The sequence below is a fragment of the Fonsecaea monophora genome (genome assembly GCF_001642475.1).
Source record: "Fonsecaea monophora strain CBS 269.37 chromosome Unknown Scaff60, whole genome shotgun sequence".
Classification (NCBI taxonomy): domain Eukaryota; kingdom Fungi; phylum Ascomycota; class Eurotiomycetes; order Chaetothyriales; family Herpotrichiellaceae; genus Fonsecaea; species Fonsecaea monophora.
In genome coordinates this window covers 110,506-138,331 of record NW_019173991.1, presented here as the reverse complement: position 1 = coordinate 138,331, position 27,826 = coordinate 110,506, and the positions used below count along the sequence as shown (strand labels likewise).

General features: G+C 52.4%; 10 protein-coding genes across 10 annotated transcripts; 5 read left to right on the top strand and 5 right to left on the bottom strand.

Moving 5' to 3' along the window:
• Positions 1–541: 541 nt before the first annotated feature.
• AYO21_07638 (hypothetical protein) lies at positions 542–2,158 on the bottom strand (the record flags this gene model as incomplete). The annotated part of the gene is made up of 2 exons (XM_022657592.1): positions 542–559; positions 614–2,158. The coding sequence occupies 2 exons, from the start codon at positions 2,156–2,158 to the stop codon at positions 542–544; spliced, it is 1,563 nt and encodes a 520-aa protein (XP_022510130.1).
• Positions 2,159–3,261: 1,103 nt separating this feature from the next.
• AYO21_07637 (ribonuclease HII) lies at positions 3,262–3,890 on the top strand (the record flags this gene model as incomplete). Its single annotated transcript, XM_022657591.1, has 2 exons — positions 3,262–3,324; positions 3,372–3,890. The coding sequence occupies 2 exons, from the start codon at positions 3,262–3,264 to the stop codon at positions 3,888–3,890; spliced, it is 582 nt and encodes a 193-aa protein (XP_022510129.1).
• A 135-nt stretch (positions 3,891–4,025) lies between these two features.
• On the bottom strand, positions 4,026–5,233 carry AYO21_07636 (hypothetical protein; the record flags this gene model as incomplete). The annotated part of the gene is made up of 3 exons (XM_022657590.1): positions 4,026–4,096; positions 4,160–5,074; positions 5,128–5,233. 3 exons carry the CDS (start codon positions 5,231–5,233, stop codon positions 4,026–4,028), a joined length of 1,092 nt encoding a protein of 363 aa, XP_022510128.1.
• Positions 5,234–6,066: 833 nt separating this feature from the next.
• On the bottom strand, positions 6,067–7,260 carry AYO21_07635 (hypothetical protein; the record flags this gene model as incomplete). The annotated part of the gene is made up of 1 exon (XM_022657589.1): positions 6,067–7,260. The coding sequence occupies one exon, from the start codon at positions 7,258–7,260 to the stop codon at positions 6,067–6,069; it is 1,194 nt and encodes a 397-aa protein (XP_022510127.1).
• An 824-nt stretch (positions 7,261–8,084) lies between these two features.
• AYO21_07634 (hypothetical protein) lies at positions 8,085–8,774 on the top strand (the record flags this gene model as incomplete). The annotated part of the gene is made up of 1 exon (XM_022657588.1): positions 8,085–8,774. The coding sequence occupies one exon, from the start codon at positions 8,085–8,087 to the stop codon at positions 8,772–8,774; it is 690 nt and encodes a 229-aa protein (XP_022510126.1).
• Positions 8,775–10,385: 1,611 nt separating this feature from the next.
• Positions 10,386–11,384, top strand: AYO21_07633 (hypothetical protein; the record flags this gene model as incomplete). Its single annotated transcript, XM_022657587.1, has 1 exon — positions 10,386–11,384. The coding sequence occupies one exon, from the start codon at positions 10,386–10,388 to the stop codon at positions 11,382–11,384; it is 999 nt and encodes a 332-aa protein (XP_022510125.1).
• A 1,487-nt stretch (positions 11,385–12,871) lies between these two features.
• Positions 12,872–13,737, bottom strand: AYO21_07632 (hypothetical protein; the record flags this gene model as incomplete). The annotated part of the gene is made up of 2 exons (XM_022657586.1): positions 12,872–13,442; positions 13,499–13,737. The coding sequence occupies 2 exons, from the start codon at positions 13,735–13,737 to the stop codon at positions 12,872–12,874; spliced, it is 810 nt and encodes a 269-aa protein (XP_022510124.1).
• A 1,974-nt stretch (positions 13,738–15,711) lies between these two features.
• AYO21_07631 (hypothetical protein) lies at positions 15,712–21,447 on the top strand (the record flags this gene model as incomplete). The annotated part of the gene is made up of 3 exons (XM_022657585.1): positions 15,712–16,037; positions 16,094–16,185; positions 16,238–21,447. The coding sequence occupies 3 exons, from the start codon at positions 15,712–15,714 to the stop codon at positions 21,445–21,447; spliced, it is 5,628 nt and encodes a 1,875-aa protein (XP_022510123.1).
• A 2,637-nt stretch (positions 21,448–24,084) lies between these two features.
• AYO21_07630 (hypothetical protein) lies at positions 24,085–25,092 on the bottom strand (the record flags this gene model as incomplete). The annotated part of the gene is made up of 1 exon (XM_022657584.1): positions 24,085–25,092. One exon carries the CDS (start codon positions 25,090–25,092, stop codon positions 24,085–24,087), a length of 1,008 nt encoding a protein of 335 aa, XP_022510122.1.
• A 1,249-nt stretch (positions 25,093–26,341) lies between these two features.
• On the top strand, positions 26,342–26,982 carry AYO21_07629 (hypothetical protein; the record flags this gene model as incomplete). The annotated part of the gene is made up of 2 exons (XM_022657583.1): positions 26,342–26,648; positions 26,732–26,982. 2 exons carry the CDS (start codon positions 26,342–26,344, stop codon positions 26,980–26,982), a joined length of 558 nt encoding a protein of 185 aa, XP_022510121.1.
• Positions 26,983–27,826: the final 844 nt, after the last annotated feature.

Sequence of the window (27,826 nt, the reverse complement as noted above, 5' to 3'; positions counted from 1 at the left end):
CATATTGCTCGTTACATGTACATGAGCCTTGGTTGCCACGCTTCCGTTGACAAAGTACTACGGATCATTGATATAGACTGCGAAGAGTGTGTGCTTTGCTAACGAGGCTGCCCATCAAGAAATCCATGCGGCCAGACATTTCTATTGTGATGCATCTACAACATCAAGCATGCCCGAAGTACCACTAAAGGTCAGATGATATGGCTGCTCCGCAGCAACGACTGTAATGCGTCCGTTCGCTATGGATAATAAACTATCAGGCAGAATTCAAGGTAGCGCCAGGCTCGTCCTCTCTGTCGAGGACAACGTGAATCCTGCAATGCAAGTCACAGATGCAGAAACCTCCGGATTTTAGGCCATCGTGTCTCGTCGCGTCGTGTCATTTTCCTTGTTTCCCGACCCAGCTTTTTATAACCCGCGATATGCATGATATGCAACATAAGGAATGCTATTCACAGCTCGTCAGAAGAGATGCTGGTAGGTTAGAAAGGTCTTCGGCCGCACTCGGATCGGTCGGCATAGAGGGGATATGATTCATTGATCACTGCAAGAGTGGATCCTGGAAACCTGTCAGCGTTCCCGTGGTCAAACACACAATCTCTCCAACACTTACCCTGTAGTGCTTTTGACTGTTGGCCTGCTTCTCCAGCTTGGCCTGATACCGATTCTGCGCCCGCCTCTCTCTCTGTCTGGCTCTGATCTCTTCAGAGCGGACGTCTCGTCTCTGCTGGTTCGTAGCACCAAGCATACCAGCCTCTCCCCGTCTCATGAGACTGTTTCGCGGAGGCGTGGCTGGAAGATCGACCTCGTCCATGTCTGCGTCTTCTGAGCTCCCTTCTTCAATCAATCTCTGAGCACGCTCCATTCGCTCAGCGGCGGTAGGATAGTTGTGCAGATTTTGGCGGTAATATTTCCTCAAGCTTCGGTGGCCTGCCACTCTGCCACTGGGCAGATGCATTTCATGTTCGTCATAGAACACTGCATTAGTATGGTTGTGTGCGTGCGAGTGCCAGCCGTCTGCGTTCCGGTGCGGTCTCGGGTCAGTGTTGGAGTGATGTCTGTGCAAGGGAAGTCGTTGATAGGACAGTGTTCGATCATCATTCGGGACAGAGGCAAGTTCGTTGGTATCGAGCGAGGAAAAGGACGAATCAGTTTCCCAGCCGTCGTCTGCACCGTCTTCTCCTGAACCCTCCAATTTGACGCCACCGTTCTGTCCCGCCTTGACTCCTTCCATTGCTCCGCCAGAATCCTCTTCGCCGTCGTCTGAATAGGTGCTGGAAAAGTCATAGAACTGGCCCACCTCGATCAGTTCTTCCTCCGTCTCAAAGGCAATCTTGCAATGAGCCTTGTCCCTCATGTGTGTCTGCACACCTTCTGCATTTCCTCTCAGTTTGTGGCAGTATAGGCACTCGAAATTTTGGTGAACCTTCGCTTGCATATACCGGATCAGACCTTCCAGGTCGACGAGAAAGTTTTGTTCGGGAATGAAGAGCCCGTGGATCTTGGTCATGTGCATGACGCTGAGTTTCAGATTGGGGGAGTCATAGTTGCAGAACAGACACCTTGAAATGGGCATAGACGGAACTTTGGCCTTTTCTGGTGACATGGGATGGTCCCCTCGCGGTCCCGTCCCCGGCTGAGGGTTCGAGGGTCTCCGTGTGATTTCAGGCATGTCTTGGATGGAGGTCTCTTTTATCCCTGCAACAACCTGCTCGAACTCTGCCTCTGCTGTTGAGTCTCGAGATTCAGAGTCTGGTATGGACTCCAGCGCGGAGAATGACCGCCGGCCGTCAGACCCAGTTATAGAACTTGCGTCTCGTGTTGAGCCTCTACTCTCTCTTGTCCTGTGTGCTTTGCTTGACAGGTGGTTCTGGTATGCATTTTCACTATAGTACGTCTTTTGGCAGGTGGCACACACTTTTGCATAGGCTGCTTGGGCGGCGGCTGCGTTGTTGGTAGCCTGAGCAGCCAAAACTTTCTCGTTGTAATCTTCAGACGAGACTGCGGGTAACTCAGCCAGCCTGCGCTTCAGGTTGTATCTGTGCCAGTCACTCCGCATATGAGTCCGTTGGGCATCACTGTTGCGGAAGGCGACCGCACACGAATTGCAGGTGTAGGGATGGGTCTGTGAGATGTCGGTGGGGGCCACTGTCGCCATGGCGGTACGGTAGGAGGTGGAGGAGGAGGGGTAGGAAGACGAGGAAGATGAGGAAAGGGAGAGTCAGGCAGAGGAGGTGGGTTTGTGCGTATCGAAACCCTGGAGTTGTTAGAGTGGTGAGGGAGTGGGATGGTTGCAGGTTTTAAGGATGGAGGCATGCAGAGTAGCGAAATGCTCGCTCGCTCGGCCAGTGGCGGGCTGGATCCGGTAGTGTAACTACAGAGAAATGACCAGGAACAGAGGGAAAAGTTTAGTGGAGAAATTTACACAAGTTTGTGCGGATGGTTGATTTTGTGACGTACCTACGAATACGTTTTTGTGGTGGGTGCTGGTGGGCAGGCAAGGCAGGGGAGCCAGCCTTTCCACGGAGTATGGAAAGCCTCCACCTCGTTAGGCTCAGGGATAGGCTTTTTGCGAGGGGGGAACAAGGGAAAGATACCGATGGTCAGCCGCCGCCTTCCATGACTTCTGTGTTTCCTATTTCAGAGACGGAAATGAGCGGTTTGTCTGTCGAATGCTGCTCGTGGTTCTGATAACGATTGACGAGGGCCGCCTCTGTTCTCGGTCCTCGTCTCGAGGCGATAAGTCAAAATTCGTTTAGATCAAAAGAGCAACCAAGCGCATGACAATAAACAGCCCAGTCAGGAAGTAGAGTTTCCGTGGATCGCGCAATGTCGGGTTCCTATTGCATTGTATTTTTCATCGGTGCCAAAAATCAGTCCGAGGGGCGGACGAGGCCAATTCTATCTATCCTTCTATCTGGGTATCACTATCATTTCTCATCAACGTCTGATGCGCCACCAATACCAAGTTACCTTATCCCTAAGCTGCTGCAGCCTCGTGCATTTTGCGCCAGACCCCTGAAAGGCCTTCAGACCCCTGAAAGGCCTTCTGGAAACCTTCCAACGCCACCCTCCATTACAAAACCCTGGTAGGCTGACAAATGCCGCCCACGTCAATAATTAGTTAACGCCCCTCCAAGCTTTTGCTTCAAAACAAGCATAAGGCCCCTGCCCCTAGCACCATAACCCCTCCGAGTGGATGAAAACTCCGTATTTGACCTGCAAGATTCACCGCAGGCGGCGTGCCTGATGTTGTAGCGGATGCTGAAAGTGTTGCTGTTCCACTCAACACTTGACTTGATGCTGTCGTGGATGTACTTTGGTGTGAGCTGATCGTACTGGTCCTGCTGCTCCTGATCTCGCTGCTTGAGAGCGAGGACGACCGAAGTGTCGAAGAAAGTGACGCTGTAGACGAACCCGAGCCTAATGCTGATCTGCTGTCGGAGTTAGTTGCGGCGATCGTGCTACTTGTAGTTGAGCTCCCAACAGCAACCCCAGAGTTTGACAGAGTGGTCTGCGATTGGGAAGTGATCAGGCTAATAAAAGACGAGCTGCTGCTTGGGTTGGATGGAGAGCTGGACAATGATGTGGTTATTGACCCCGTTTCGCCGGAAATAACGGTTGTCGACGCCGTGGCAGAGACGGGGGCGGACACAGAGCTCGAACCCGAAGTGGGGATGAAACCGAGGGGTGTTGAGGTAGAAATTGTCATGAACGACGTGTTTGCGGTCTCAGAGGCCTCCGATGCTGTAGCGCTGGAGCTCTGTGGAGCTGAGGCTGCGGAGCTCGGGCCTTCGGATGGTGCTGAGGCCGAATTCGAAGATACTGAGCTCACCAATGCGGAGCCTGATGCGGCTGTGATTGACGATCCTTGTACTGTCGCAGGCTGAGAGGTTGGCTCAGAAATGAGGCTGGTGTTGGTAATTGGAAAGCCCTGACTGTCGTAACTTGTTGGTATTGTTGGCGCCGCAGGGTTGATGGTAATGATTGTAGGAAAGCCTTGTCCGTCATAAGAAGTCACAACCTCAAGCGAAGCCGAGGCCGAGGCCGAAGATGATACTACCGATGGAGACGAATATAGGGAGGGAGATGTCGACTAGTAAACAGTTAGCACATGCGCACTAGAGTTCGAGCTGATGCAAGATAGGAATCCACTGACTTGTCAGCCCAGAAATTGAAGAGCTTACCACAGACACTGCTGTGGCTGTGGCCGTTCCAGACCACGGCCAGCCTGTTCGCGTAGCATACACTGAAGAGGTGTCACCGCTGTTTCCAAAAGCAAGTGGCGCATCATTGGGCACGGAGGAAGTGACTGCAGGTGCTGTTCCAGTCGCAGCTGGAGTACCGTCACCTTCACTGTTGATTTGGCCGCCAGTCGAACTGATGGATTGCCAGGTACCGCTGGTACCACTGTAGGTGTATTGTGACCCTGTCGAGTAGTCCGTGACATGGACAGACTTCACATACATGGTGAAGGGCCCCGCGGAGTAGTCGGTAACGCCTCCGGCCCACTGAATTGTGCCTTCAGGGTTGGATGAATCGCCACCAGCCCAAGTACCTAACTTGACGTACATTGGAGTCTGGGGATATTGGCCGGCTTCTGCTTGGTCTTGGGTCATGACTCGAACTGTGGTGCCATCGATCGACCAAACAATCTGGTCGGCAGTCCAGTCAATGCTGTAGGTGTGAAACTCGTCATGGTTGTTGGGTGCTCCATGAAATGCTCCTCGGTTGTAGCCAGTTGTTGTGATGCCCTTCCCAAAGTAATTGCTCTGGGCTTGTGTATTATCCCCACCTATCCATTCCCAGTCGATCTCGTCAAGGCAATCAGACTGCAGAATAGCGGCGCTCACTATTCCCGTTCCTGGAGCCGCTTTCACCACATAATCGACGTGGCCGAACATTATGTACCAATTCGAAGAGAGGGTAGGAGCATCGCCGTGCTGGGAGATCGTGAATGCTGCGCCGTCGGAGGTGTAACTTACTGCTCCTGAGGCGCCGAATTCGCTCGAGGAGCCTGCTGTGAAATCAATGTCGACAGTCCTGCCGAGAGCAGGGTCTGCAGGACATCCACCTGAGCGCAGTCAGTCTTCGATTCCAAAAGCCGAGGTAGAGAAATAGACTCACTTTGTAGAAGAGGATTACATGACGAGTACGTCTGTGCTTCTGTGCGTGGTACGATGGAACAAAGGGTCAACACAGTGAGGGCTGAGCCCGCCAGTGTGGAATACATTTTGTACAGTGTAAAAATATCGAACGCCGGAACAATGCAGCAAAAACTGAGCAACCGGAAAATTGCTGGGAGGATCAAGCAAACTCAAGTTGATGGCATGACAGTAATACACAATAAGGTGCACGAGCGGATATTCACTGAACAAGTAAAGAAGAGGATATTGAGATTGTCACAGTAGAAAAAGGATCCATGGCCATGGTAACAAAAAGTAGTCACTGATGGTTTCCCCGGCGAGGAGGCTGGTAGACAAAGACGACGTCAGCTCTCATGGACAGCACCACAATCTCCTGACGCCAAAGCGGTAACCGGGAAACATTTTCGACCATTTCAGCTAGCGGGATATCTGATTATTGGCCATCACCACAGTGAGAGACTTCTATTCACAGAAAACAATAAGATGGACAATGGGATTGGAGAGATTGAGGGAGGCTGGAAGCCCAGCTCGAGGCTGACGAAAACGGTCTTAGCCTTATCAGGAATAGCGTCGAATATTGGACCCTGCAGCGGCGGCCGGAACGTGGGTGGCTGGAAGCCGTTCAATATTCCCGGCTTGGCAATCATCAAGCCACAGTGGCGCCAAGCGGCCACTATGGCGTCCCCAGCCTCCCAATCGGCGGTTTCGTGCACGTGTCACTCGCTGCCTCTCCGCTTCCTCCACCCTCAGCCTCGTTGTCCATAACGTGTCCCATCATCACGGGTCCAGCACGAATAACCCGTGGTTTCCTCAGTCTGCTTTGATTGGAGTGATATAGTGGTGATGCTTCGATGGCCGGCCCACGGCTCATCCATCGGGTATTCTGGTGGCGTTGAGTTCGCCCTCAACCGATCTGGACTCATTCCTCCAGACTCTTGAGTCCTCCTTCATGCTCGGAAATGCCGCTATACTCCTTTGGATACTTTTCGATTATTCGCTTCAGTTCTTTCATGTGGGCTCGAGTCTCTGGAGTGAGTTCCTCGTAGACATCCTCGAACATCGCTCGGACCGGTGGTTTCTTGACTTTTTCTGCAGCTGAAAACTCTCGCAAGACTTCTTTGCGGATTGACGCCCTCGCTTCCTTTTCTTTGTCCTCGTCCCAGATACCCTTCTTTTCCATCCACTTGCGGAGCCGTGTAATGGGGTTGTCTCTTCGTTTCCACTCCTCTACCTCTCTTTTGGCTCGATAGGCGAAACTGTCGTCGCTAGTGCTGTGATGACTCACTCGGTAACTCATAGCTTCGACTAGGATGGGTTTGCAATCGCCTTCAAGGGCGCGTTTCCTGGCTTCCAGCATGACCGCCCTCACGGCAAAGATATCGTTGCCATCCACCCGGATGGTATCGATACCGTACCCTAAACCTCGACTAGCGATGCCATCTCCCTTGTACTGTTCAATGCTCGCCGTTGAAATAGCAAAGCCATTGTTGCGACAGACAAATACAATGGGACAAGACTTTGTGGCGGCGATATTGAGTGCAGCGTGGAAATCCCCTTCACTTGCCGCGCCCTCTCCAAAGTAACAAGCGACAATCCTTGGGGGCACATTCGGATTAAGGAGCCGCTGCATTTTCAACGCATATGCGGCCCCAGCCGCCTGAGGAATCTGGGTCGCTAAAGGGCTCGAAATTGTATGGACGTTGTGCTTTCCACTGCCATAATGGACAGGCATATTTCGTCCTTTGCCGTTATCGTCTTTGTTTGAAAACAATTGGCTCATCATCTCCTTCAGTGTGAAGCCTCGGTGCAAGAGCACCCCTTGCTCGCGATACTGCAGAAAACAAACATCCTCTGGTGTTAGTGCCGAGGCTGATCCTACCGCAATACCTTCTTCACCGGCAGAGACCATATAAAAGCTGAATCGTCCTTGCCGTTGTGCTTCAAACGCGATCAAATCCATAATACTGACGGTCAACATAGTGCGATACCACTGAATGATTTCGTCGTCAGATGCAGATTGTGGATCTCTGGTGGTGTCCACAATATTACCGTCTGCATCCATTATCCTGTAAGTTGGCATCGCGTTCTCCTCGGCTGGATTCTGAAACCGCATGGTCGAGGTAAATTTACTCTTGAGAGCTCCTGGGAAATGCACTCTGGGGCCATGGAATCAGCAAACGAGACCGGGGACAACAACCGCGGACGGAGAAACGTACGAATCCGATCCTGCTTTCTGTGCAGGGCCGGCAGACCAGGTATCGCTTGCCCATCGTATCCCTGATCTCCTCAGCAGTATCGCATGTTTGTATCTGCAGGATGCCGCCAAGGGCCTCAGAACAGCTCGACTTTTCATCTTCACTTGTCAAAAGCAACGAGGCCACCCTAAAACAATGGAAGAGATGCTTGATGCTATGAGGGTAGATTAAGAAGAGAAGGAAGAGTCGCGACAAGGACGACGAGGAAGCGTCGAAAGGGTGGAATAGGGACTTCGGTTATCCTCGGCCACTGCCGGAGCAAGGAGATGCCGGAGTCGGAGGAAGTTGAGGCTGTTTCGGGCCCGTGCGAACTAGACTGTTTTGGGAATTCAGATTCACGAAAATTGGTCTTAGCTGCGATTCGCTCTGGAGATTGAAGTTGTCCAGCGCAGATCATATTTGAGCTGGAACAAATGCTTCGCCCGCTCTACCGAAGGCCTCACGGCCTACGAAGCTGCTGTGTCGGTTCGACGTCGCCGCAACGATTCCTTACTACGAGTTCGCTACGACGCCAGCACCTCCCCAGTGAAAATGAACGCACAACTCACTTCGGCTTTGAGACCGTCTCAGAGACGCAAAAGGAGGCAAGAGGTAGCGTCTAAATACAGGTTATATTGGACTACATGCTTACACCTTGTTAGTGGGTGCTGTTTTCTCATCCGTCGCGTCCTCATATGATACCATGAACGACCTTATGTCATTGGGCATCCACCGCCTCTGGAAGGACTATTTCGTCCGCAGCCTCAACCCGGGCAGCCGAACCAGCGAAAAGGGCTGGAATATTCTTGATGTGGCAGGAGGCACTGGCGACATTGCATTCCGCATGCTTGACCACGCTACCAATGTGAATCTCGACGTTAAAACAAAAGTCACCATCGCGGACATCAATGCAGACATGCTGGCTGAAGGACAGAAAAGAGCCCAGGAAACACCGTATTGGAATTCAGGGCGACTATCATTCATGGAGGGGAACGCCGAATCCATGCCTTCGATCGAGTCGAATTCCATTGATCTTTACACGGTTGCCTTCGGGATCCGCAATTTCACCAATAAAGATGCTGCCATTCGTGAAGCATTTCGAGTCCTCAAACCAGGCGGAGTTTTCGCGTGTCTAGAGTTCAGCCATGTTAACAACTCACTGTTCAATGCCGTCTACAAGAGATGGAGTTTTGGCGCTATACCTTTGATTGGTCAGTTGGTGGCTGGTGATCGGGACAGTTATCAGTACCTTGTTGAAAGCATCGAGCGATTCCCCACACAGGAGGAGTTTAAGTCGATGATCGAAGAGGCCGGCTTCGTCACACCGGGGAAAGGCTATGAAGACCTGACGGGAGGTATTGCCAGCATTCATCGAGGCGTGAAACCATTGTAAACTGGTTCTACTTGTCACCAGCCATTCAGACGGCGACATCGCAGCTATTGCGCGCATCCACCTGAGAATTTGTGTCAACATAGCGGCAGCACAATACAGCAATGCCTACCTCAAGAAGAGACGGATGTCAAGAAGGGCGCTCGGGTTCCTGGTTGACTGATCCTTCCAGTTGTCAGCCCAAGCCCTGGGAAACACAACGTCGACTTGGCGGTTGCCATGGATTGACGAACCACTTTCAAAGCGATAACACGACAGGCGAAGCAGCCTCTGCAGTTCTGTCTGTGCTTCTGTTTCGGTTGTCTACCGACTATCAGACAGACCACCGATCCCCAAAGTCGCACAATATGGAAACAATCGCAGCAACTGAGGAGACTATGTTTCTTTCTCTACAGGCAAGTATTTCACACAGGAAGTGCTGCTCGGTCGAGAACAGACACACTGAATGTACCATGCACATATGTACCATCACCATGTACTTTTATCTCGACTCCCAATATGTGGATAACATTACTGTTGGTCAAAGGCTTCTCTGGCCTGGTCAATTTTAACAAGATACCAATCCCTCGAAAATGCACCAAAATCTAATGCGCCTCCCGCACTTACGGTCCACCATTCCTCCCGCACAAGATTACCACCCATGATCAAGAGGAATGTTAGTACATATATACCCGGTACTTTATACAAGTTCCCATCTTGGTTACCTCGGTTGGGGCGGGCCTTGTCACCCCACAATCCCGCGTATCTATTAATTTACTTTTTGGCTCCAGCAGCTGATCGCTGGGGCTTTCGCGGGCCTTGTAACAATTGCGACCCTTGGGTGACCCTGTTACGCCTGTGTGACTTAGCAGGCCAATGACCGGGGAGACATGTCGCCACTGTCCCACAATCATACTGGGTGTATTATGCGCTCTATGTACGAGGTACAATACCCGTACACATCAGCATTGGCCCGCAAGCCTGCGGCTATCGACCGAGGCTGGCTGTGCACCCCCTCCCACCTTGACGTGAGACTGAGACCTATTCTTGGATCTTTGGACTGGTCTAGTGCGCCTATACCAAGCAGATCCTTCACCTAGTGAACGCATTACTCGTAGCGCGGCCATCACCGTTGGAAGTTCTGTTTAAGAATGCAAGGATTTGTTCGCTGCGGAAACCATCTCTGAGCTCGAGACAGACAATATAGAGAGTCAGAGAGAGAGAGAGAGCGCGCGCACACGCGCGAAGAAGAAAACGACAAGACGGCAAGAAAATACCCCAACTGATCTTCAAGGGGACTAGGGATAGCGAACTGCTACTACGAATGCTACCTCGTACCTCCATCCAGACGTAAACTACATCATCACCACTCACTCACCCACCAACCAAGGCAACAAACGCACCCTCCCGCACACCCGCACTCACTCATCTCTTTCGCCCGCTGCCGCATCATTGCGCCGTCGGGGATAGGCCTGTTCTACCATCTCAATCCCGAGAAAGAGACCTTGGTATTATTATCAACAACCGGCCTATACCTTGGTGATACAAAACCCCAGCTTCCGCTCGAATCCGGTCAACCAGCGACACGACAATACTATACTCTCTTTGGCTTTTTCTTTGCACACAAACCACACAATGGGCTGCGGATCGTCAAGTCTGAAGGGATCCGACATACCGAACCTCAACAGCCAGCCTACGACGGTGACATCAGCACAGCAGATCAAAAAGATCGGGACCAACTTCTCCGACGTCGATTATGACCAAAACGCCCGTCAGCGGCGCATGACCGAGTATGCGCCACACGAGCAACCTCCTCCGCGGATGAGGGAGGAGAGTCGCGACATTGGCGCGACCGAACAGAGCACGGTCGCCTGGGAGCAGTGGCAGCAGGAATATCAATACGATACTCGCCCTGATCGCCCGGGAGAGAACTCGGGTGTGTTGACGGGCCACCACGGTGGGAACGACAGGACCATGTCCGGCGGCGGGCCCACGGATCGGAACAACAACAACAACAACAACAACAACGATGGAGATCTGAGACCGTACCAGACCATGGACGGTGGTGACTGGGACAACCAGGACTATCAGCGACAACAGAGGCAGCAGTCGTACGCCAACGGCGGCGGCATGCAGGACGGAGGAGGGGACCCGACGTCCGACATGGCCAAAAACGCATTCGCTACCGCCAACGACCCAGCAAACCCCAACTATCAAGACGGCCAGAGGGGAGGAGGAGGACCGCGCTACTCGCAGGCCGAAGGGTACAATCCCAATAACAATAATGCTAATGATAACGACCACGACGACGGCGACGATCACCAACAACAACAATACGATGGCTACGGTCGCAACATGTCCACGGCCTCGTACGCCAACGGCAACCCAGACATCCATGACGATGGCGATGACACGGGCGAACCCAAGAAGGGGTGGTTCAGCCAAAAGTTCCAGTCCTTCCAGTCCTCGCGGCGCCCGTCGGAATACACTGACGAAGACCTGATCAAGTACACGGGCAAGGATAGGACACAGCTGAGGGATTGGGCCCAAAACAGGCCGGGCGTCGGGCCCAATCAGGAAGCTGGGAGGGTTGGGACCGACAACGGTCTTGCGGCGGGGGCAGCTTGGAATTAAAAAGGAGTAGAATAGGATATGACAGGGCGCGGGTCTAGGAGTGGAAGTGGGAGTGCACGTCAAGGAATAGCATGCATGGCCTGGCCTGGCCTGACATGGGTGGTCATACCGCCGCCGCCGCCGCCGCCGCCCCTTCTCTCAAAAAGTAAAAATTGATGGCCTCTTGAGTAATTTTTTGGAAGGGGTTTAGCAGGTCACGAAACGAGCTGAGATGGTACGAGACAAGACGAGAAACACACAAAATAACCCATTTTTTCCCTTGTGGAGGCATGAATGAATGAATGGATCGCGGAGGCGACGAGGGGTGCCCCTTGTGGTCCGGGAAAACGGAAGATGGAGAACACGAGAGGCGGATGAGGAGGAGGAGCAGGGCCGCGCATACATATTACTTTTTCTTTCTCTGCTTTCCCCTATTTGATACCTGTGATCCGGCGTCTTGGTGCGATGGGTGAAAACAATGGAAAGAGGGGAGGGGAGGAAGATTCCTTGCTTGAAGGACATAATCTTTCGCATTCTCTTCTAAAAATCGAGAACAGAGAGAAAAATGTATCTACATGGGTGGGTGGATGGGTAGGTAGGTAGGTAGGTAGGTAGGTACATAGGTATCTTTGCCATGTATGTACCTATCTATGCATATGTCAAATGTATGGATCTGGTATATGTCAAAAGCTGAGGTTTCATGTACTAAGCAAGCACTAGGACTACAGCTGGGTAGATATAAACATTTACATATACATATGATGGGAATCATTGGAGTGTCAAAAGCGCTTGATACTGGACGGTGTCGGTACCGGTAGTGTATGTCACTGATGGATGTTAGGTGGATGTGTGATGTGATCATGACTCAGAACATGACAATTGCTAGGTAGTCGTGCACATGTATCATGATACAACGTATAGCTCTCTTCTCTCTTTCTAACTTGGTCTCTCGGTCAGATCGAGACTTCCTCTATCGCGGCACTGTGGCCTCTATCAGAAGAGGAAAACGACCACCGTCAGAACTCAAATGATCCAGGTGGCCTCACATCGACATTCTCCATCACCTGTGCACATCGCCGTTCTAAAGATACCATACTCTGGGCGCAAATCATCCAACCACTGCATAAACGCCGGCGCCAGCCTTTTTTCGGTTTTCCAACACGCTCAATCTGCCATCATCTCACTGTGCCAACTCCACGCGCTCTTGACGTCTCGTCTCGTCGTTGATGAATGCGATGCTGAGGCAGGCATTGACCTCTCTTTCATCACACAGGTAGAGCACCTCGCATTATGCCAGAACACAATTCCAGCACCAACCCGTGAGCTACACTCACTATCGTCATCGCAAAAGGTGCTCTTGGTCCCCTCTCGTCGTGCCTTTCCCTGTCACACGGGAGAGAACCTGCCTTGTTTGTCAGGTTTGGCCTTACATCGACCCTCTTCGAGGATGGATCAACTTGGCCAGATGGTTACATCACACAACTTTATAAAAGTGGGCGGTGAGCTGTTCAACTGGTCGTCGGGACTTCCTTGGCCTTTCCTTTGTCGTTGTCCGGGTGTTGAATCGAGGTAGTGCTCGACGAACGAGCATCGTCTCTATACAGATGATTTTGCTCAATATACTCGACGACTGGTGCTGGGATCAAGTATTGTACGCTCATGCCTCTCCTCAGGAAAAGTCTTATCTTTGTGCTGCTGACGTCATTCTGTATGAGTTGCTGGATAACGTGGATATTGTCACGGTAGTTTTGCAAACTGGCCAGGGCTTCGTCGATGTCGGTGCCGGATCTTTCAATGATAAAAGTGCCATATCTTCCGAGAATGTGATCCAGATCCTTCTCGCTCCAAATGCCTGGGGTGGACATGGTCTGGATCAGATCGGCCCCAGCGAGGAGCGATATCTTGACGGGTTTCCGGGTCCCGTTTCCAGTGTCAATACCCTTCCGGATGACGTTGATTTCATGGTCGAAATGATCCAAGACCTTTGCCGTTGGCTGGTATTCCTTCTTTTCAGCTTCCCACGGGTCAACCATGAGCCAGCTGGAGGCTTTATCAATTGCAAGTTGGCACATGGCGACTCTAGGAGGATCTGTCAGCAATGGAGAGTACGTTACGCCGGAGCTCGGCTTGCATACCTGTGTTCTGCTGGAGCTAGGCCCTGCTTCTTGTAGGCGTCCGACACAGGAGACAGGTATCCGCCGATCATCTCGTAGTCCGTGTTGTGCTTGACGTAGTCGGCAGCCATGACAAACATACGCAGGTGTAGGAAGGTAATTGGTGAGAAGGAACCGCAGGCAACCAGCAGAAGAGGTGTTTTTTCTGGGTCGTCCATCTTCTTCTTCAGGCGGGAGTCGGGGAAGCGGTATTCGTCCATCTCGTCGCCGTCACCGGTGATGGCTTGCAGAACGGTCGACCGTGTCTGAACGAAGGTGTTCTTTGTCCTTGGAAAGCCTCGACGGGAGTGCGTAGGAGACAGGAAGATGGCCGAGGGTAGAGGTGATTTGTCAGAGCGAGGGATACTACTCGTATCTATGAGGGTGGATGAGCCGGATAGCGGGGCTCTTGCGCCTTGCGTAGGTTTTGGAAATGCAGCCAAATACCTGCGCAAAGATCTGTTTATGATTGAGTAGGACGGAAGGAAGGGAGTGTGAGGGCGACTCAGCATCTCAGGGCACCATTGCCCGGGTAGAGAGTTTTGTCGGAGGGGCGGCGTGGGCAGTGAGGTCCGGCTTCGGCTATATGGAGTGGAGGAAGTGAGGAGGAAAATAATAATCCCAAGGGACGAGCTGCAGATTTTGCCAGCAGCGAGAACGAGCTGGTTTTCAAAGTGGGAGAAGGGTCTGGGTCGATCTCCGAGCGGCCTGAGGAGCAGCTTTTCCCAGCCAGCCTAGCCTGGCAGCCTAGCCCGCCGGGCCTAGGTTGAGTAATTCCTCAATGTAAAAGCAGATGGAGAGTTTTTGCTAGTGCGCGGCCGGCTTTGGACTTTGGAGAAGGGTTCGTTGACTTCTGCTGTGAGAAGTGGGGTGTATGAAGTGTGGCAGTGAGGATGGAGAAGCTGACGAGGAGATGGCGTAATTGTTGATACAAATACTGTAGTCACAGCAGAGACAAAAGATGGGCGTGAAGGGACCGCACTTGACAATCTGATTTCCATACTGTTTTCCATAGAACCATCATGATTACCATAAGAAGTACAATATCTAGGATTAATATTTGCCATAATGATGGCAGGCGGTGCAGGGCAAAGATGATGTTATGAGATGACGATGAATCAAGGTAGGAAATTTGCCTGCGACACATCAAATTACCCATCAGGCTATCAAAACCAGTGTAGGACAAGATGCTGGTTGTTGAGCATTCCCATTCGCCTCGCTCGCATGGATGAGCCTGACGAAATCTGGCGTCATGCGAGTTTCCTGTGAGATGGACTTGAGCAGTTGGCCAAAGTGATCATGCATGACAAGAGTCGCCTCTTTATGATGGGTTCTTCAAGGCATTACCTTAGCTTCTGTAAACTGCTACCCTGTTGGATGTAGGCCCAAGGCTGCTGGGAAGGGGGACACTGAGCTTCAGTCAGCTATGCTGGATGGGAGGAAGACCGTCATATCTTATATACTCTGAGACGCCCATAAGCAGGAGGGGCGAACCCCCCTTCCCCCCGAAACTGATACGCACCCGTCGCCCAGTGGCTAAATAGGGCATGGTGTTGCGCTCTTGCGCCAACGGGCTAAGGGCTAAGGGCTATGGGCTACGGGCTGCGGTTGGTTTGCATTACCGACCGACGTCGTGTTGGTCATTCTACCCAACTCAGTCTCTATTTCTACTATAGCACAAGATAGTATCAGACTCATATTTCGTTTCGCTCATCTCGTTGTACGTTCTTTTCCCCATCTGGCCACCGTTAGCATCTTCCCGTCGCTGCAGATGGCGGGTTAACATGGCAAATCTGCCTGCACGCCCTTCAAATTCACACCTCATCCACGGACGTTCTCAAGGCCTTGTTCCATCTGATCAACAACCTGCAACTGCAGCCTCCACTGCAACCACCACCACTACCACCACCTCTGTAACTTCCTTGCATCCAGATTCTTCGAATAACACCCGCAGATCCAGGTACTGCTCACTTGCCTCTATTTTCACTGCTTTGCCCTTCACCTGCGTTCGGCTGCTTGGCTCAAAAGGAATCCCTGTCTCATTCTCCGCCTCGCTCCTCACTTTGGTTGAACAAGAAACCACGGCCACTTTAAAACCTCACATATTTTAAATGACCCGCACATTTACACTGTCCTTCTCTCTTGACCTCTGTTCAGATTACATTCTTGACATATTTTGACGAGATCCATTGCTTATGTCTCGCAGAGTCACTCGTTCATCTGCGAGGCTCGCTGCAGAGTCTGGCACCTCGACCACCTCACCTGTCGCTCCCTCCAACCCGTCGACGGCCATCTCCACGCCAAACCGCCCGACCGCCTCGTCGAGAAAGCGAAAGGCCCCGGCTCTCCGAGCATCTAGTCCTATCGATCGGTCTGAAGAGACGAGCACCCCATCGACCCGTCGTGGAAAGAGACAAAAATTGACCGAGCAGGCCCAGCCTCAGCCAGCAATCGCACAGCCTGTCTCCCGGTCGACTCGGAGAAGAGCAGCGCAGAACGAGGTGGCGATGTCTAATAATGGGTACGCAAATGATTCAAGAGAATCCACTCCTAGCTACAGTGATCTGACATATTCAGTACCTCTTCAAAATACCCTGAAGAGTCCGAGAAACAGTTACCCTCGAAATCGAGTTCACGCCGGCAATCCAGCAGAAATAACAAGACTCAAGGTAGTTTGTGCTTCAGAAGGGAACACGTCGTTGGGACTGACCTTGACCACAGACCTCTCTCCTCCTGCCCCGTCCTCTCAGCCACGCAGGCAGAGGAAGCGTTTAGCGAAGAAGGACCAAGATGTTCAGATGAAAGACGAGGAAGAAGACGAGAAACTTTCGAGTCAAGAAAAAGACACTTCGCCTCTTGCTCATCCCCCCAACAGCGATAGTAACGACGGGGACGATCATACCGATATGGATGAAGACGATGGCCCTGATCCCTTTTCCGCTGCCCTTTTCGGTGCTGGACGCGGCCCTTCTTCAGGATTGTCGAGTACGTTACGAGCCTTGAGTGGAATGATGAGTGGCATGTCATCAAGATTGAGAGATATCCTGAACAACCTACGCCAGACGTCCAATCCCACGATGCAGATGGTGGCTCTAGAAGAGTTGTCGAATCTACTGCTGGTCTCAAACGAAGACAATCTCTCGGGCCAATTTTCGCCAGATCCCTACGTCAAAGAACTCGTGGCCTTGATGCAACCCAATCCCATCACGGGTGAGGAGAATCCCGAGATGATGCTGTTGGCTTGTCGTTGTATTGCCAATTTGATGGAGGCTTTACGAGGCTCGGTTGCCAACGTGGTGTATGGAGGCGCTGTGCCCGTCCTCTGTCAAAAGTTGCTTGATATTCAGTACATCGACGTCGCCGAGCAGGCCTTGAGCACGTTGTCTAAAGTCTCGATCGACTTCCCTGGATCGATTGTTCGCGAGGGCGGCTTGACCGCTTGTCTTCAATTCCTTGACTTTTTTGCCACCGGCACACAGCGCACTGCTGTTACCACTGCAGCCAATTGCTGTCGTAACATACCTCACGATTCATTCCCGGTCATTCGAGATGTTATGCCGATCCTTCTCAATGTCTTGTCCAGTCACGACCAGAAGGTTGTTGAGCAAGGCTGCTTGTGCGTCACTCGGGTTATCGATAGCTTCAAGCACAGTCCGGACAAGCTTGAGCAACTGGTTGATCCTCCCTTACTTCGAGCAATCCTGGGGCTTCTCCTGCCAGGTACTACGAACCTTATCGGCGCGAATATTCATACCGAGTTTCTCCGAGTGCTCGCGATAGTAGCACGAGCAAGCCCCCGACTTTCTGCAGAACTGTTGAAGATGAACGTCGTCGATACATTGTACCAGATCCTGACAGGGGTTTCGCCTCCTACTGAGACCGAAGACGCTGCCTCCAAAATTGATAGCGTTGTTATCATGCAAGCCTTGATACATAGACCCAGGGAACAGATCTACGAGACCCTGAACGTCATATGTGAACTCCTTCCTAGCCCAAACCTCTCCACTGAGTCGGATCTCGAAGTCTACGAAGATGTGGATGACTACATGTCCGATGAGGGCAACCAGCAATCAGCGCAGCAATCAAAGACGGAGAAAAGATTGGAGCTCCTGCATGACTGCAAGCAAGAGACTCGCCGTTTTGCGACCATCCTCCTGCCGACGTTGACGGACGCTTACTCAAGTACGGTGAACCTGAGTGTCCGCCAGAAAGTACTTATCGCCCAGCTCAAGATCCTTTCCAACCTTGAAACTTCTGTCATCGAGGAGGCTCTACGCCCAGTACCATATGCATCATTCCTTGCGTCGATATTATCTCAAGAGGACCATCCAAGCTTGGTCATGTTTGCCCTCCAGGCGTCAGAGTTGCTTTTTGAGAGACTCGAAGACATTTATCAATACCAGTTTCACCGCGAAGGTGTCATTGGCGAGATCAAGAAATTGGCTGATAGGCCCCTCGAAATCGATGTCAAATCTTCGAAAAGCAATAATGCGAACGGTCGCACCAGCGGTCTGGGCGACAACGGAGTTCAAACAATGGACGACGAGAAGCAACGCCAGGGGCGCGATGACGTTGACGACGAAGATCACGAGGGAGAAGTCGACGAAGACGACGGCGAGGAAAATGAAGACGACGATCCGGACGACGAAGACAACGAAGAAATAAGAGATGACGACGAGGAAGATGAGGACGACGACATTGGAGTCCGACATCACCACGCTCATGATCTAGATGATTCTCAGAGTTCAGACTCTTCTGACGATGATGATGAGATGCCGTCTCCACTGGCCATTGCCGGAGTTGCTGATATGGTGGTCATGCGTGCGAAGAAGTTCTTGGAAAAATACGACACGCCAAAGGGTAGGGAATTGAAGGAAAAGGCCTCGAAGATCCGTGCCGACCTCCACGAGCTGGCAAACGATATTGAGAATTTCTACGCTCAATCAAAGCAGGTGGAAACCGAAAACAACCTCTTCATTCGCCTGGCAAGTTATTTCGATGGTGATGCCTTGGAAAGTATAACAAGCTCCGAGTTGCTGGACTCCGGGATCATTCGTGTGCTTGTAAAAGTACTGTCTGAAGTACCCACGACGCCCAGCACTGCCAGGGTACACTTCGTTGCAGCTTTCATGCAGACGATCTACAAAGGCAATGTGAAAACGACGTCTGCGACGTCTGCAGCGACGCCTTTCAGTGTGCTCATCCAAAAGTTGCAAGATCTTCTAAGCCGTGCAGAACATTTCGAAGTTCTCACTGTCAACAACAATGCTTCCGAGAACAATCGGAGCAGCTCCACATCAATGTTGTCGCGTCAGCTCCGTCTAAAACTTTCAGCGGATGCCGATAGCGATATTCCGCCTACATATCGTGATATGGTGGTTTCTATTCACGCTATTGCCACTTTCAAAGCCCTTGATGACTACCTTCGACCTCGAATCAGCCAGTCCGAACGACCGGCGTCTGCCCAACGACGCCGAGACATGCTACAGCAGCTCGCAAATGCTCGTCTCGCTCATCTCTCCGGTGCGGCTGAGTCAGGATTGTTATCTCCTTTCGGCCAGGAACTGAGCTCTCCAGCTCCAGCAGGGAAGACGGACTCTCGTCCCGAGTCCCGAGTCTCTTCTCGAACGAAACAGCGATCTGAAGAGCGCCAGAACCCTGTCGATAAGAAGGCGGCTGACAAGCCCGAGCGAAGGCGGTTGACCCGGCGTTCCCTGGCGTCTTCATCCAACCAGCCTTCGGCACCAGAGCCTAGCTCCGAGGACACCTCTAACAAGTTAGAATGTGCCGATGAAAAGGTTCTCGAAGATCCTGAAGCTCCAGCTGCAGAAGGAGAAGGCGCACTTGAAGCCTTCGTAGATGGCCTGGAAGAGGATGACTCGGATACAGAAGCGCCTGAACCAGGAGCTGTGAACATGGAAATTGGCTCCAGTGGCAAGGTGACGGCTCGAAAAGAAGACGGTACCAGAGTGCTTACCCCTCAGCCAGGGACACCAGTTCCTGGCAGCACTCGCCCACCATCCTCAGGACAATCGCCAGGGCCATCTCCAGCGGGGCCAGGAGCTCGTCCTTCATATGCCCAAGCCCTTGCGTCGATTCCTCAAGATTGGCACATTGAGTTCAGCATCGATGGGAAGATTATCCCAAATAACACAACCATCTACCGAGCAGTCCACCATAACCGTGACCAGCCACAGCTTCCTGCATCGCGGAGCGTCTGGTCTGGTGTCCATACAGTCAAATTCAGAAAGGTCCGCGGCCCTCCTGCTACTCCTTCGAATACGTCGACGTGGGACGAGAGCGAAACCCGGGGATCCCAAAATGGCCTGCCGGCATCGTTCAGCGACCATCCCGTCACTTCTTCTATTCTCGCTCTGCTCCGAATCCTTCACGAGCTCAACGCAAATCTTGATGAGCTCCAAGATTCCATTGGACAACTGGAGACAAAGCTCTACCCAGAATCCCTTGCATCCTTTATCAACACCAAGCTGACGGCTAAGATGAATCGCCAACTGGAGGAACCCCTGATTGTGGCTAGTAACTGCTTGCCAGATTGGAGCGAAGACCTTGCCCGGTCGTTTCCGTTCCTGTTCCCCTTTGAGACGAGACACCTTTTCTTGCAGTCAACCTCGTTTGGTTATTCACGTTCTATGATTCGATGGCAGAACAGCCAATCAGAGAACGATGACCGGCGCGATCGTCGCCGAGACGACAGACCTATGCTGGGCCGGCCTCAGCGTCAGAAAGTGCGCATCTCTCGTCATCGTATCTTGGAGTCAGCCATGAAGGTTATGGATATGTATGGTGCCTCGCCCAGTGTCCTGGAAGTTGAGTACTTTGAAGAAGTCGGAACTGGTCTCGGGCCCACCCTCGAGTTTTACTCGACCGTGTCGAAGGAGTTCTGTAAGAAGAAGCTGAAGATGTGGCGTGAGAACGACTCGGGTGAGAATGAACAGTTCGCTTTTGGCAAGAATGGTCTTTTCCCGATCCCGATGAGCTCGGAGGAGAGCCGAAGCGAGGCTGGCAAGAAGTTACTGCTGTTGTTCAAGACGCTCGGCAAATTCGTGGCTCGATCGATGCTTGATTCGCGCATCATCGACATCGCATTCAGCCCAACGTTTTTCAAGATGGGCGGGGCCAGCAATGTTGCTCCCTCGATTGGCCTGTTGCGCACAGTCGACCAGGACCTGGCCAATTCTCTATCTCAGCTTCAACATTTCCTCAAAGCCAAAGCAGGAATCGAACTTGATTCATCTTTGACAGAAGACGAGAAGACGCAGGCGATCGGGGATCTCACAATCCGGGGAGCCAAAGTTGAGGATCTCATGCTGGACTTCACCCTGCCTGGCTATCCTAGCATTGAGCTCATTCCAGATGGCTCGAACGTCAGCGTGACCATGAAAAATGTCCAGCAATATGTCGAGCGAGTCCTCGATCTTAGTCTGGGAAGCGGTGTACGCGCTCAGATTGAGGCCTTTCAGACCGGATTCTCTCAAGTCTTCTCATACTCGTCTTTGCGGGCATTCACGCCGGATGAGCTTGTCATGCTATTTGGTCGCACCGACGAGGACTGGAGCATCGAAACACTAATGGACTCTGTCAAAGCCGATCACGGATACAACATGGACAGCAAGAGCGTCAAGAATTTGTTGCAGACCATGTCGGAGTTGACACTGCCTCAACGTCGCGACTTTCTACAGTTCGTCACTGGCAGCCCGAAACTTCCCATCGGAGGCTTCAAGAGTCTCACGCCGATGTTTACTGTGGTTTGCAAGCCCAGCGAGCCACCATACACATCCGACGACTATCTGCCTAGTGTGATGACTTGTGTCAACTACCTCAAGCTTCCAGACTACACCTCGCAGGCCGTACTAAAGGAGAGGCTGTTTGTGGCTATTCGAGAGGGCCAAGGAGCATTCCACTTATCCTAGAGACCGACTACAACCTACAATGGGGGTCTGGGAGGATTAAAAGAGAATGAATCTGCAAACATTGGGATTATGGTTCGAAATGGCTTCTCAGTGCATCACTCTTCAATGGTAATAGGCCTATTTTTGAGCTGAGGAAATAAACAAGACGGGTCACAAGTAATGGTTGAGTCCCGGGAGCGAGAGCTCCCTCAGCATGACCACAGGAAGGGACAACACGGCCTTCAAACTATGGCAGTGGGACTAGGGGGGAACGGATCAGATCCGAAATGGACATAAGGGCTGAAGGGTTCAGCGAATGTGTTTTGAGTCGTCGGATATGGTGATCAGGTATGGGGTTCACGAAGCGGGCTAGCGGGCATGACTGGCTGGAAGGACATGGATCATGCCAACACGCAGGTCGTTGACGTGATGCCAGTAGGTAAGCTGCCCTACTAATGATGGAAAAGAAAGGCCCCCAAAGGGAGAAACAGGAAAGACTGATAATTGAGGCGAACTGGGTGCATTCGAGACCAATGAAGCCGTGAAGAAAGGGAGAGGAAGAAAAACAGATTCCAAAATCCACATAGCTACATAGTTTTCAACGACAATGACACCCTCATGACGATAGGTAGAAGAAACACTTGCGCAAAGCTCCAGACGGATGAATTCTGTGTAGGTACAAGTGATTAATGGAGGTCGAGTCGACTCGTGTTGAGGTGTTGGTTAAGCGAAGCATGGTAGCATGACAACAAGATGAGCGTCGAGAAGAGAAGCCCAAATAGGCACAGCGAGACAGGTGGTGAGTATGACTTGGTGGTCTGTCTATTCAACAACCATGGTAATGGTCTGTCTCCAAGTACGAGGACCAGGATGAGGAAGAGCATGAGTACGAGTACGGAAAGCTTTTTCTCTCCCTCTCTCTCCCTCTCTCTCTCTTTTCTGAGGTATCCATTCCCTCGGCGAACAGGTACCTGGCATGGAGACCAAGCCTCGTGGGTCCTCGCGATGCGGCCGAGTCAGCATACGAGGCACTAGACCCAGACCCAGAACGACGAGGGTGACGAGAGGAGAGAGGGAATTGCTAAGGGGCCAAGAGGCCGGAGGGAGGGCGTGGGGGTTTTGTCTATGTACACTATGTACCTAGTGAAAGAGGACCAGGGACTTGGGGAGAACCGGGAAGGGGGGGGGAAAAAAATTAGAGTTCAAGAGTACAAGAGGCAGGAGAACGAGCAGAGAACAAAGGACAAGGACAAGAAAACAAGAACAAGTCCGGCGAATACTGCACTGAGCACTGAGCAAGTAATGAGTGACTAGGTACCTCCTCGCTAGGTACTGGGTGGACCTCACTTACGTACGTGCGTACCAAGGCGTGCGAAGGACGAGGTAATCGAGGTATCGAGGTACGGTAACGAGGTAGATACAAGCAGTAGTAAAACCAACAGTGACGCTGACAAGTCGGCGACGAGTCGGCGACAATAATGAGCTCTCGACATGGGTGCACGAGAATCTTCTCCATCCCAGCTTTCTATGCCGAGTACTCGCTACACAGGGCACGCCAGACATATACCGTACTAGGTACCGAGTAGAACACACGAGTACATTCTGTGCCTCATCCTCCTTGGGGCCGCATAGGTCGAGTGCCATGGACTCGGTACCCAGTACCTCGTAAGCTGCAAGGTGGAAGTCCCTCCAACACGAGGCGCAGCAATCCCTCGTCTCACCCATCGTACGTACATAGCGCACTTGAAAGCCGTGGGGTTCGCGAATTCCATACAAGTACGACGTCCTCAGTACCCAAACCACCTCGCCTTCTGTATGATTTTGTCGACTTGTTACTCATGTAGGATTGACGTCCCACTTCGGTGGTGGAAAAGTCCCAGGGAAAAAGGTTTGGTGTCATGCTCTAGTCGATCGGAGGAGAGCCGAGAGACCTTCCCAAATCAGGTGGCTCGTTACCATCTCAGGCCTAGGGATTGGTTGCGTTGCAATAGCTCTTGATAGCAGGTTGTGTCACAGACAGATAAATCCTGTCCCAGTTGCATCGTTGGGGGGACCAAAACTGACCCCACGTCCGGTCATCGACTCGTGCAAGCTGACTGGCCACGACAGGAAGATTTTCTTTCGCCAAAGCGGGACGAAAGGGCTGGTGACGATCTACTTGCGGTGAGCATCTGTCATCCTGGCACCTGGATATCCACGCCAGGTGGCAGCCCAGCCATGCTCGTTCCCTTGTCTGCCCTATCAGGCACAACTAGGCTCGGGCCTGACCGGAGCAGGATCGGTGGGTCTCGGCAGTTTTGATCAATCGTGACGAGCCAAGGGACGAGGTCGTTTCTGGAAGACAAGGGATAATGAAGAGTGGAAAGCAACGGGTACAGATGGAATATGTGTTCCTTGGCCCTTGGATCCACTGGGTTCGCACGAGGAAAACAAAAATATAATCCCAAGCAATATCCAGAGGGATATGTAAGCCCAGACCATCTCGACTTTGGGGATGTATTGCTTATTAGCAGCAGCACACCGGAGTTTGGAATCCTCTTGTTGAAAACCCGAGATTCGGAGGAGCCTAAATATACCGACAGTGCCTCGTTAATCTGCTGCCACCCATTACAAAAGTTCCATCAAGAGCTGAGAGGCGGAGTTGGCACAGGCGAACAATCACGCATCCCTGTGTGACACGGGTGGGTGGCTCTCTTCGGGCGCTTGAACCAGGCAGATGGGCACCACCTGCTGGTGATCTTGCGCGTTTGTTGCTGACCGGCGGTGCTGACTGTCGCTAGTCTTCATGGTAAGCGAGTTGCTTCTTGATCCTGTCCCCGACCCAGGCTTAGAGTTTAGGCTAGACCGCGAGCCGCTTCCTCGGTATCGCTCTGAATACACATGTTGGGGCCAGGCACTGCTGTGGTCGCCCGAACTGTGGCTGGGAGTGGGACCATGTCGACTGGCATAGCCTTGTCTACTTCCCCGGGAGTAGCTCCGCTCGTTTCGGGCATACTGCGCCATCTTCTCCCTCTGGAGCTGCTTGACCAGCATACCGCGCCTGAGGTTACGGAGACTCACCAGCAACAGGGCAAAGTGCAGGCTCCACACGACCGTCCCAAATGCGATGCCTGCAAGCTGCAAGTTCCCGATGTCGTAGAGCGTTGGCGCACATTCCCGAGTAAAAATATTCAGCATATTGCACACGAGGATCCCAGACTGTGTGCGTACTGCAGGCTGCCAGACTCGAAACAAAGAGCCGTAGCCTGCGAGGAGCAGACCCGGAAGAAGACTGAGCAAGACAAGAATAGGGACCGTCGTATGTATAATCAGACCTCGTCGGGAAAGTGAAGGGCGAAGACTCGAATCCTCCGTCGATCGCGAGTTCTGTTGCCTTCGTTGCTGACCCAGGACGATCGCATGATAGACGAAGGCAAATGTCAGGGGCCCTAGGGGCATGCCATCGGTCCAGTCGCCCCTATTGGGGCCTGTATTATGGAAGAAATTGGCGTTCCATCGGGGAATAGCCGCCGCAAAAAGTGAAATGGCGATCAAACTGGCCAGCAGACTCGCGAGATGCAGTGCTGTAATGAAGCGGCGCCGTAAGCGGTAATGACGACTAGTGCGTGGCGGTGAGAAGTCGGCGGGGTAAGTTGAAGTCAAAATGAGGGTTTTGGAACCAAGCATCTTGGATGGTAGGGTCTTGTTGGTGCTCAGTGTGCTGACAGGTGTCGTATATGGTCATAAAACAATAACTCAATGCGGACGTATAACGGGCGTCAGAGCGTAAAAGGTCGTAAAGAAGGCTGAGATAAAAAGCCAAGTCTCTCGCCAGCGAGATTGTTGGAAGTAAAAGGTATAACGATGCTGCAGAGTCCACTGCGCAAGGCGGTAAGCAAAGTACGGTGAAATGGAAGGTAAAGGAGAAGTCAGGAGATAGAGACAGAAAGAGAGAGGAAAAAGAGAGAGACGGAGCAGTAGGAGAGGGAGATATTGCAGAATCCATGTTGTTCATGGTGTCGCGGCCTGTATCAGAATTGTTAATGGTCGTCAAATGGTCGCCAAATGATCCTGCGACGCTTCATGAAGGAGGTTGTAACGACTGGAACGTCTTTGCGAATCAAAAGTGCCAGAGGAAGTGGTCTGGACGACGATGAAACGATATAGCGAGCCAGGGGCTAGGCCTAGCGTGTCGCCGTCAGCCTGACCTGCCACTCCCTGTCACTCCCTGTTGACCGCCCAGGCCAGCGATTGGTGAAAATCGTCCGCGCCTCTCGAGATGGCTCCAACGGCTCAACGGCAATAGGCACGGGGAAAGCCCATGATTGTCTCCGTCAAGCCAAACCCCCACTGATCCCCCCCTCTAAAGCGGTCACAGCGGTCTACGCCATCAGCCGGGGGGGCTCCTGAAGGGCTCTAGCTTCCCTAAGGCTTAAGCTGGCCAAGGCGTGCATCATCCCTGGCTGTCCTTGAGTGCCTGGCTGCCCTGGAACCCTTGGGGCCCTGGCCATGCGGCGCCGCATCCGGGTAACCTATTCTGCTTTAGAGTGCCTCGCAACGGCTAGAGACCGATTATGGAATTCCTCTGACAGCAAAGCCCACTGTTGGTCCTTGTCGCTTGGCAATTCCACGGTGGGGCAGAGCCCAATTGGAGGGGCAGGTTCTGGTAAGAGAAGTCGCAAAAATGCGTAGTGGGAGGATAGTGCACTTGGGCAGGAGTGCCAGTGCAGAAACCTGGTCACCGTGACAGGTGACGGACGGCTATGTCCTTTCCCTCCGGCATTCCAATTTGGAGTCAGGCTGAAAAAGACATCGAGGGTCCTGGGGTCATCCATTATTGCAGGCCAAATTCTTCCTGTGCTGTGCTGTCCACTTGCTGACCTCTTCCCCTTCTGCCGTACCCGTTGGAACTCGCAGATTCCGATTCGATTTCGATATGAGCACAACGCCCATCAGGCTGCGAGACTCTCCCGCTCAAGTGCAGGAAAAGCTTGGCCTCAGCAACCGACAGTTTGACAACTTCAAGAACTTTGCCCGGAGGGTTCACGGCGAATACTGTGCCGCTCATCCCAATTCCAAATGGGCCGACGTCAATGCCGTCTGGACCGCCGTGCCCGAGCGAGAGAAACTCGATGTCATCCGCCTCATGTACAACCTGTGTACCGAATCCAACCTATTCCCTCCTACCACCGCACGAGCCGTCATCGAAGCAGGCATTGAACAGAGACTGCACCAGGTGCGGCGTACCTGGCAGCAGACCTCGAGGACAAGGACGAGGCCGTCAGCACAAGGGGATGATGGTGGATCCTGATGATGACCACACTAGTGCACTGGCTCGACGGTACTCCGTATATGCCCGACACATTTGAGCAGTCGCAGCATCCAGTCCACGCACTTCTTGTCTGCGACGGCCTACCAGCCCTTGCCGAGATCCTGTTCCAAACAAGAAACCACATACTTTTCGGCGCTGCAAACCGCAACGCAACAAAGATGTGTCCCACCGAAAAAGTCAGTGGAGGAGCCGGCAGAGCAGTGGGTGGAGAACCGAGCATTTCCCAGAGGAGGAGGGTTTCTTAAGTACACCGGCTTTCAGCCCTATCATAATCAGAATGACCGTGCAGTGTTCGAGTTGTCCCACGCATATCGTGTGTGCCGATGACGATGAGGCTTTGGATTCCGGCAATCAGGGCGCAGGAGAAAGGTGCACTAGGCTGTGTCGCGACTGGGCTGAATGCAGGACCATTGCATGGCTGAAGGTTGGATAGGCCGGTTTGGCCAGCAAATCTGGCCCGCTCAGCCCAACTCTCGGATGGACAAGGGGCGCCGGGTCGGAAGACGGTAGACTCGGGAGGGTTTTGGTGAACCTACTTGTAAGACTGGGGTGCGGGATTGGTCTAGGTAATGGTGGTCATGGTGTCGCGGCCGATCCATGTCGACTTGTGCTGCAGCTCCCTCAACGTGTCGGATTTTGGCCGGGGGCCGTGCGCTGGGAGAAAGAAGCTCTATCATTGAACTGATAATAGTCTCCGAACGGACAATACCTTGAAACTTTCTTCCAAGCGACTCCGGATTCTTTTTTTTTTTTTTTTTTTTTGCTAAACACGTTACGTGTCGAAATCCCCGTTGATGCAGTTTTGAGTTCCCCAGTGCTGACAATACTGTAACCGGAGCTTGGGGAACAATTGTCAGATTAATGTTTAATGCTTGTGGCAGGTATCCGCTGTCTTCTCGTCCAGATAGGAAACCCGCGGTCGAACAGGGTATAGAACTGTGGCCGCTGCTGAAGGCCGCCCTGCTTGATCCGGCCACTTCTCCTACACCACGGTGTGAACGATACCTAGGCGTACGTCCGAAGGCGGTTTTGATGGGGCATACAAGGTTGTAGCTTATGGATAGTCGAGTAATAAATTGGCAGGTGAAC